Here is a 9,464-nt window from a genome sequence, read left to right as displayed (position 1 = left end):
ATTCTATGAGGTCGTCTCGATTCTCGTAGACAGTGTTCACGACTCTGCTTAGTAGAAACCTGTTGAATTATTAAATTTGGTCTGGGAGGTCCTAATTGTTTCGTTGCCAATTTATCTTCATTTGTTCGCCGACAAAAAGGAACTTCTTTCAAAGAGACAATCGAGTTGCACTGAAGGCTAGCCATTTTGACAGTAGTAGTGAATTGATTGATGAGGCTACCCGCTCTTTTCTTAGTTACGTTCATGGTTATGTTACGTATGACGAAAGCGCGTAAGTGCAAGCCCTCAGAAACCCATAGAGATTGTATTGAAAGCTCTGATATTTGAAAAAAATTGATTTTACATTAGAGGCTATGAGAGACTTCTGGGCGATTTTCAACCTGACTGAAATCGCCCCAAAACGGGCGGGGACATTTGAAGCACGACTTTAGCCTGATTGGACATTTAGTGGCAGATCAGACGTCTAGATTAGAACACTGATAACTACTGTTGCCGTGATATAATTGATTAGAAAAAAAATCCCTTCCTTTTCCCGTTTGGCAGTGCGTCGCCCATATCGCCCTAATGAACACACCGCCCCTGGTTTGGACCATGATAGTTTGTTGGTGATGTGGACACCAAGGAACTTGAAACTCTCGACCCGCTCCACTACAGCCCTGTCGATGTGAATGGGGGCGTGTTCGGCCCTCCCTTTCCTTTAGTCCACAATCAGCTCCTTTTACTTGCTCACATTGAGGGAGAGGTTGTTGTCATGACACCACACTGCCAGGTCTCTGACCTCCTCCCTATAGGCTGTCTCATCATTGTCGGTGATCAGGCCTACCACTGTTGTGTCGTCAGCAAACTTAATGATGGTGTTGGAGTCGTGCTTGGCCACGCAGTTGTGGGTGAACAGGGAGTACAGGAGGGGACTAAGCGCACACCCCTGAAAGGCCCCCGTGTTGAGGATCAGCGTGGCAGATGTCTTGTTGCCTACCCTTACCACCTGGGGGCGGCCCATCAGCAAGTCCAGGATGGCCTGGGGGCGGCCCTTCTGTCTGGCCTTGGTGGTGCTCTTTGATCATCATTGAAATAGTCCAGTTAATCAATTTTCCTCCATTGCCAAGGTCAACCTGTGGGACAACATCCATTAATCTGAAGTTAAACCTGACTCTGGCCAGGTTTAATTTAAGCCTTCACTTAGATCTAGATTAACTCTAATTGTACTTCTGGAAATCAGATTTTTTAAATCTAGACTAGGGTAAGTCTGAGACTATTTTAAACCATGTCTGAGAAATGCCATTTCAGTTAGTCTAATTTATCATGCCAAAACATGATTCAAAAATGTATTCCCTGACAGAGAGATAGCTAATGAAACACTAGCCTTCTGAGCAAGCAAATTGACATTTACAGTAGCTGGCTAGACTAGTCAAACTGTAACATTGGCTAGCGTTCAATGAATTGGCTAAATATGGGCAACGGAGATCACACGATGCTGCTGAGCGGAGGACGGCTCAAAATAATGGCCAGAATGGAGCGAATTGAATGGCATCAAACACATGGAAACCATACCATTCCACCAATTCCGCTCCAGCCTTTACCACGAGCCCGTCCTCCCCAATTAAAGTGCCACCAACCTCCTGTGATGGAGCTACCTCTTCATATGATCAAGACAATTCAGATTGCATGCTGCATATTTAAAGTACACTCCAAAAAACATATATTTTCCTTATTTCAGTCTTTGGGAGCTCGTCACAAACGGTCAATGCTATCTGGTATCCTTGGGACGTCCCTACCCCATTGAAGTTGACATGTTAAATGGTTAAGGTTAGGTAAGGGTTATGGTTAAGGTTAGGGTTTAGGGTAGGGACATCCCAAGGAACCCAGAGCACTGACCCATCACACAGACAGACAGCAGCTTATGTTTTCAAGTGAGGCTGTGTTTACATCTTAGCTGCCTTCATCACAAGGGGTATGTACGGGAGCTCTGATTGGTTGCAAGTTTAGCAATTCGGCAAATTTGCCTGAGCAGACAGTGTTGAAATTTACTTTTTATGTGAAAATGTGCATGAATTAAAGGTGCCAACACATTTTATAGTCATCATACGAATGTTTTACTGTCATATACAAAAAAAACAGCACCTCCCTCGACTGGGATCGATCAACTTCATGTATTCAAACTTTTCTGGCGCATGGCATTACCCCCTTTTTCGTGATATCCAATTGGTAGTTACGATCTTGTCTCATCGCTGCAACTCCCCTACGGACTCGGCGAAGGTCGAGAGCCACACTGCTTCTTGACACGCAGCTCGCTTAACCCGGAAGCCACCTGCACCAATGTGTCGGAGGAAACACTGTCGACCTGACACCAAAGTCAGCTTGCAGGAGCCCGGCCCACCACAAGGAGTCGCTAGAGCACGATGAGACAAGGACATCCCGGCCGGCCAAACCCTCCCCTAACTCGGACAACGCTGGGTCAATTGTGCACCGCCTCATGGGTGTCCCGGTCACAGCCGGCTGTAACAAAGCCTGGGATCGAACCCGGGGCTGCAGTGGCACCTTAGCACTCATTGTTGAATTTGCGATTTCCAACTTGTTGTGTAATGATGAGCCATTGGACATGCCAGTAGATTGCCGACTTGATGCATGATGATGACTGCTTGTCTAGCTTGCTAGCTAAGATTTTGAAAGTATGATGTTGACATGACCAGTCCAATGAAAGCTACTGTAGATATAACGTGATTTGACGTCATTTTATCTGTGGCCAATGACCTTGAGCCTTCTGGATGGGCACTTCTAATGTAAGTCTATGGCAGCACCTAATGGGCTTGAATTTTTCGACCTCTACCTGTAGATGTTGCAGGGACGTAGTGCTCCCATGAGTGACAGAACACTGAGCCAATCACAGCGCAACTAGAGAACATTACCAACCCCTATGCTCCGTATTTTCTGCTGGCTGCCCCACCACCACAGAAAGCGCTGAGCTAGGCTGAAACACCTGCATTTAGGAACTGCCTTACTCAAGAAAGCAAAAAAGAGTGTATGTGGCTTGTATGTGGCTTTATTAACTCAATTATTATTATTATTTTATTTTTTACATTGTTTGCAAACTGATATGTGACACATATTAATGCCAAAATAATAACATGCAAAACAGGCAAAACAAAATAAAATGACACATACTTACCATTGTTTCATCTACAAATAACATAGCTTTATTAGCTATGGTCTCCTTCAAGGTTTTATGGCAGACTACCCACCTGCTAGCTAAGGTCTTCACATTTAATTTAGATATTTGTGCTATATTTTTCTTATGTAGCCTAGGCTGCTGATGTGGATATTTTTCCCTTAGAAATACCAAAATAATGATGTCATTCTTCCAGAAAAATAGGGTGTTGCGTGGCGCACGTCCATACGTGCATCTTCAAAAACGTCGCTGATGGTGGTTTCGGGGAGGCGCTGGAAAGGGTTGTTTACCACTTTGCAAGCTGAACGATGTCCATTTTGTGAAACCCGGTCAGCCGAATAAAGCTTCGTCCCCGTGAAAAGGAATATTCAAAGGAAAATATAAATTAAGCAGACCAGTCACTATCCGAAAGGAAAGGAAATCTTATCATATGTCCGCTATCCAGAACCTCCAAACTTTCGGTAAGACATTTCAACGAACGACGTGTGAACGTTAGTGGGGGAATGGCGGTTGGTAACGTTAGCTAGCATTTGCAAACATTTTGACGACGTTACAACTAAATATGACGTTTGGTTTTAATAATACATTGTTAATAATTGTCTAAATAAGACATCTGGTTAGTTATATCGAACATTTCCTCCCGATTGCAAATAAGTCAATAGCATGGCAGGTTTTTTTTTTTTTGTTAACGTTTACCAACAAGACTGGCAACACCTATCAGACTTCAACTAGGCCGAATTTAATTTCCTTGGGTAACGTTAGGTCCCAGCATCTGAGCATCGTTTTGCTTGTGCCTGATATGCTTACTAGACCGGGCGTCTGCATGTTGATTTTGGCCATCCACACCAGATGCGATCAGGACACGCAGGTTGAAATATCAAAAGGAACTCTTAACCAACTATGTCTTTGGGGACAGGTAGAAAAGCATTGAACATTCATGTCACTTTAGCTAGCTTGCTGCTGCTAGCAAATTTGTCCAGGGATATAGACATTGGGTTGTTATTTTACCTGAAATGCACAAGGTCCTCTACTCGACAATTTAATCCACATATAAAAGGGTAAACCGAGTTAGTTTCTAGTAATCTCTCCTCCTTCAGGCTTCTTCTTCTTTGGACTTTATATGGCGGTTGGCAAACAACTAAGGTGCATTACCACCACTGACTGGAGTGTGGACCTCAGTTCATGTTTCAATCACCCACGTGGGTATATGCTCCTAAAAACCAATGAGGAGATGGGAGAGGTGGGATTTGCAGCATGTCAAGAAATAGAACCAAGTTCTATTTTAGCAACTAGCTATGCAGATAATTGTTGGAGCAGTGTGGGTGCAATGATTGAACAACATGTATGTGTACATTTATTTCTCAGCGCTTGCTGAAAAATAAATGTGTACATGTTATTCAATGATTGCACCCACACTGCTCGCACGTGGCCAGGCGCTAAAATAGAACTTGGTTCTATTTGTAACATACGACGCGCTGCAAGTCCTGCTTCTCCCATCTCCTCATTGGTTTTTAGGAGCATATACCCACATAGGTGATTGAAACATGAACTGAGGTCCACACTCCAGTCGGTGGTGGTAATGCACCTTAAAGTTGATTGCCAACTGCCATATCAATTCCAAAGAAGAAGAAGCCTGAAGGAGGAGAGATTAATAGAAACTAACTCGGTTCACCCTTTTATCTGCAGATTAATTGTCGGAGTAGAGGACCTTGTGCATTTTAGGTAAAATAACACCCCAATGTTTATATCCCAGGACAAATTAGCTAGCAACAGAAAGTTAATATAGTTGGTTCAGAGTTTGTTTTGATATTTCAACTTTCAACGTTATTTCAAATGTGTGTCCTGATCGTGTGGGAGGGGAAAATCAACATGCGTGCGGTCTGGTCAGCTTGTAAGACTCGTGGATAGGACGTTACGTCACCAGTTCATCGGCCTGCATCTTTTGTTATCTAGGTCAAACAAAACAGTGCCATCTTAGCTATCGCTTTATGTTGCTTCCTTGTAATTTGGTTTTTAACTTTATTTGTGTCTTAACATTTACATTTTAGTCATTTAGCAGACGCTCTTATCCAGAGCGACTTAGTTAGTGAGTGCATACATTTTCATACTAAAGTAAAGTGATTTTGTTTTTAAATAGTATTGTTCTTCCCACAGACCCCTTTGCTGATGCAACTAAGGGTAATGACAGGCTCCCATCTGGGACTGACGACTACATCCACATAAGAATCCAGCAGCGTAACGGCAGGAAGACTCTGACCACGGTCCAGGGCATAGCCATCGACTATGATAAGAAGAAGCTAGTCAAGGCCTTTAAGAAGGTATGTTATGGCAGGGAGTTGAGACACTGACACTAGCTGGTATACTAAGAAAGGTCCATGTTTTGTTCTACAGGCCTTTTGACTAGTTCTGCTTTGGCCTACCCACTTGGGAGCCAGGCCCCGCCAATCAGAATGAGTCTTTCCTAACAAAAGGGCTTTATTACAGACTGAACCTCCTGAGTGGCGCAGTGGTCTAAGGCACTGCATCGCAGTGCTAGCTGTGCCACCAGAGATCCTGGTTCGAATCCAGGCTCTGTCGTAGCCGGCCGCGACCGGGAGACCCATGGGGCGGCGCACAATTGGCCCAGCTTTGTCCAGGGTAGGGGAGGGAATGGCCGGCAGGGATGTAGCTCAGTTGGTAGAGCATGGCGTTTGCAATGCCAGGTTTGTGGGTTCGATTCCCACGGGGGGCCAGTATGAAAAAATAGAAATGTATGCACTCACTAATTGTAAGTCGCTCTGGATAAGAGCGTCTGCTAAAATGACGTAAATGTAAATGTCAACAGAAATTTGCCTGCAATGGGACAGTGATTGAGCACCCAGAGTATGGTGAAGTGATTCAGCTGCAAGGTGACCAGCGCAAGAATATCTGCACTTTTCTGATTGAGGTATGTTTGAGTCTTGTCCCTACTATAGCACATTGCACCCAGCATATACTCCACACTTGTGTGTACTAAGTGGGCATCTGCCATGGCCCCTACAGAAGGCTCCCATACAAAAGCCCCTGTTTGTAAACAGTCCAGCTGCGATGGTAGTAAATGTTCTGTGACTGGAGTGCAGAGTTCCTTTTGTGTAATGTCTCTTCTCCCCTCATCCCACTTCCAGATTGGCCTTGCGAAAGAGGAGCAGCTCAAGGTCCACGGATTCTAGGAGCTCTCAGCAGCCCCCTCTCCCCTGGACCTGATACTTTTGGCCATGTAGTGTATGTGGACACCCCTTCAAATTAGTAGATTCGGCTATTTCGGCCACACCCGTTGCTGACAGGTGTATAAAATCGAGCACACACCATTCAATCTCCATAGACAAACATTCAGTAGAATGGTCCGTACTGAAGAGCTCAGTGACTTTCAACGTGGCACCGTCATAGGATGCCACCTTTCCAACAAGTCAGTTCGTCAAATTTCTGCCCTGCTGGAGCTGCCCCGGTCAACTGTAAGTGCTGTTATTGTGAAGTGGAAACGTCTAGGAGCAACAACGGCTCAGCCGCGAAGTGGTAGACCACACAAGCTCACAGAACAAGACCGCGAAGTGTTGAAGCGCGTAGCGTGTAAAGATCGTCTGTCCTCGGTTGCAACTCTCACTACCGAGTTCCAAACTGCCTCTGGAAGCAACGTCAGCACAATAACTGTTCGTCGGGAGCTTCATGAAATGGGTTTCCATGGCCGAGCAGCTGCACACACACCTCAGATCACCATGCGCAATGCCAAGCGTCGCCTGGAGTGGTGTAAAGCTCGCCGCCATTGGACTCTGGAGCAGTGGAAACGTGTTCTCTGGAGTGATGAATCACGCTTCACCATCTGGCAGTCCGACGGACGAATCTGGGTTTGGCGGATGCCAGGAGAACGCTACCTGCCCGAATGCATAGTGCCAACTGTAAAGTTTGGTGGAGAAGGAATAATGGTCTGGGGCTGTTTTTCATGGTTCGGGCTAGGCCCCTTAGTTCCAGTGAAGGGAAATCTTAATGCTACAGCATACAATGACATTCTAGACGATTCTGTGCTTCCAACTTTGTGGCAACAGTTTGGGGAAGGCCCTTTCCTGTTTCAGCATGACAATGCCCCCGTGCACAAAGCGAGGTCCATACAGGATTGGTTTGTCGAGATCGCCGTGGAAGAACTTGACTGGCCTGCACAGAGCCCAGACCTCAACCCCATCGAACACCTTTGGGATGAATTGGAACGCCGACTGCGAGCCAGGCCCAATCGACCAACATCAGTGTCCGACCTCACGAATGCTCTTGTGGCTGAATGGAAGCAAGTCCCCGCAGCAATGTTCCAACATCTAGTGGAAAGCCTTCCCAGAAGAGTGGAGGCTGTCATAGCCGCAAAGGGGGGACCCACTCCATATTAATGCCCATGATTTTGGAATGAGATGTTCGACAAGCAGGTGTCCACATACTTTAGGTCATGTACACTGAACAAAAATATAGATGAACAATTTCAAAGATTTTACTACGTTACAGCTCATATAAGGAAATCAGCCAATTGAAATGAAATCATTATGCTATCTGTGAAATCTATTGATTTCACATGACTGGGCAGGGTTGGGTCTGGGAGGGCATAGACCTACCCACTTGGGAGCCAGGCCCAGCCAATCAGAATGAGTTTTTCCTAACAAAAGGGCTTTATTACAGACTGAACCTCCTCAGCACCCTCTCACTAACAGGGATGTAAACAAATTTGTGGGCAAAATATGAGAGAAATAAGCTTTTTGTGCGTTTGGAAAAATTCTGGGATCTTTTATTTCAGCTCATGAAACATGGAACAGCACTTTACATTTTGCATTTATATTTTTGTTCAGTATAGTTTATAAGGACTGTGCAAAGACCTTTGTCTTTTTTTGTTTTCCCCCATTAGATTTTGTCTGTATCCTACAACTCCGTTACACCTCCTTCCCACTGGGCACACATTGGTTGAATCAACGTTTCCACGTCATTTCAATGAAATGACCTTGAACCAATGTGGAATAGACGTTCGATTGACGTCTGTGCCCAGTGGGTTCCTTCCTTCACTTATTTGCTTTCCCTCCTTCCCACTACTGTTTGCTGAAAGGATGGGATAGAATTCCACTTCGGTGCCTATTTCTATCAAGTCAATTCTAAATCAGAGGTCACTGGTCACAAAGGAACAAGAGAATGAGGCTGGTCACAAGATGACGCTTAAGAGGAAAATGGGAAGGTGTTCAGTGATGGGCCCCCATGTAGACCTACCTGGTTCTGAAGGCTATCGATCATCCCCAAGCGTCCACCCATGTCTTTACGGTCACCAAGGGAGCTTCTCTCCAGATGTTCCTTGATCTGTAACTCAAGCTGTGCGTTGGCTGCCTCTAGTGAGTGCACGTGAGCCGTGCACGTGAGCCATACAGACACCAACAAATCAACATAGAGCCTCACATTCATACAACACACATCCTAGGGAGGCTTCTCACTGTTTTAGCCACTAAGAGAGAAATCACACCAGAGCAACTGAGTGTACTTGAAAGCAGCGGGTGGCCATTCTATCGCATCTGACCAGAATATCAGCTGATTCTACACCTAATTGTAGCCTAAATAACTACCATCCACTTTCTCCTAACTGAAAAAAGAAAATCCTACATTTGTGAAGTGAAAAGGTAACTCATTTACCTTCTCAATGTAGGACGCAAAGCGACCATTAAGATCTTGCATGTTCTCCCTGTCGTTGACGCACAGGGAGCCTGAGAAGTTTGTCGCGCTCACCGGGACACTTGATGCATACCCCATTGAGATGCGGGTCCCATATCCTCCCACTCCATCGCAAACACTGTTCCAGCGTCCCCCTCTGCGTTCGGGGTAGAGCTGCTTAGCGCCGCTGGCACGCAACAACTGCATTGATGCTGCCATGACTGCTGTCAACGCCTCTCCAACCTGGGGTCTGATGGGATGCTTTGAAGGGCTTTTTTGAACTGTGCAAGTGTAGGCGTGATGAAACCCTGCCCACTACACAGATCTACCAAAAACATTTGTGGGCATGTCTAGGGTGGAATGATATTTTCTGTCTTTCAAGTGTAAATTGGATCGAAAGGTCAGAGACAAAATACCTTGTAAAACTCTTCTTCTTTCAGGGTGTGGACCAATACATCTTAATTTTTAAGTTGCCTACAGTGAAAAATACTTTAACCGGTTAAGTGAAATCTAAATAACGCAACATCAAAAGTCACATTTTAAGTGGTAAATTGAATAAAACATGAGGCTCTTTATTATAAACTGGGTGGTTCTAGCCCTGAATTCTGATTGGCTGACA

General features: G+C 45.2%; 1 protein-coding gene across 1 annotated transcript; it reads left to right on the top strand.

Annotated features, from left to right (window-relative positions):
• Positions 1-3,450: 3,450 nt before the first annotated feature.
• LOC311104262 (eukaryotic translation initiation factor 1b-like) lies at positions 3,451-9,175 on the top strand. Its single transcript, XM_084146044.1, has 4 exons — positions 3,451-3,627; positions 5,321-5,484; positions 5,991-6,092; positions 6,310-9,175. The coding sequence occupies exons 1-4, from the start codon at positions 3,597-3,599 to the stop codon at positions 6,352-6,354; spliced, it is 342 nt and encodes a 113-aa protein (XP_084002170.1). The 5' UTR covers positions 3,451-3,596; the 3' UTR covers positions 6,355-9,175.
• Positions 9,176-9,464: the final 289 nt, after the last annotated feature.

This window comes from Coregonus lavaretus, assembly GCF_964263955.1.
Source record: "Coregonus lavaretus genome assembly, chromosome: 28".
Taxonomy (NCBI): Eukaryota; Metazoa; Chordata; class Actinopteri; order Salmoniformes; family Salmonidae; genus Coregonus; species Coregonus lavaretus.
Note: the sequence above shows the minus strand (reverse complement) of the source record. Positions and strands in the feature narration are given on the sequence as shown.

Bases quoted from the DNA above. Each gene is read 5' to 3' on its own strand.
- LOC311104262 (XM_084146044.1), top strand. From the start codon at position 3,597: ATGTCCGCTATCCAGAACCTCCAAACTTTCG. The intron at 3,628-5,320 runs GTAAGACATTTC...TTCTTCCCACAG, and splicing joins CCAGAACCTCCAAACTTTCG to ACCCCTTTGCTGATGCAACT. The intron at 6,093-6,309 runs GTATGTTTGAGT...TCCCACTTCCAG, and splicing joins TCTGCACTTTTCTGATTGAG to ATTGGCCTTGCGAAAGAGGA.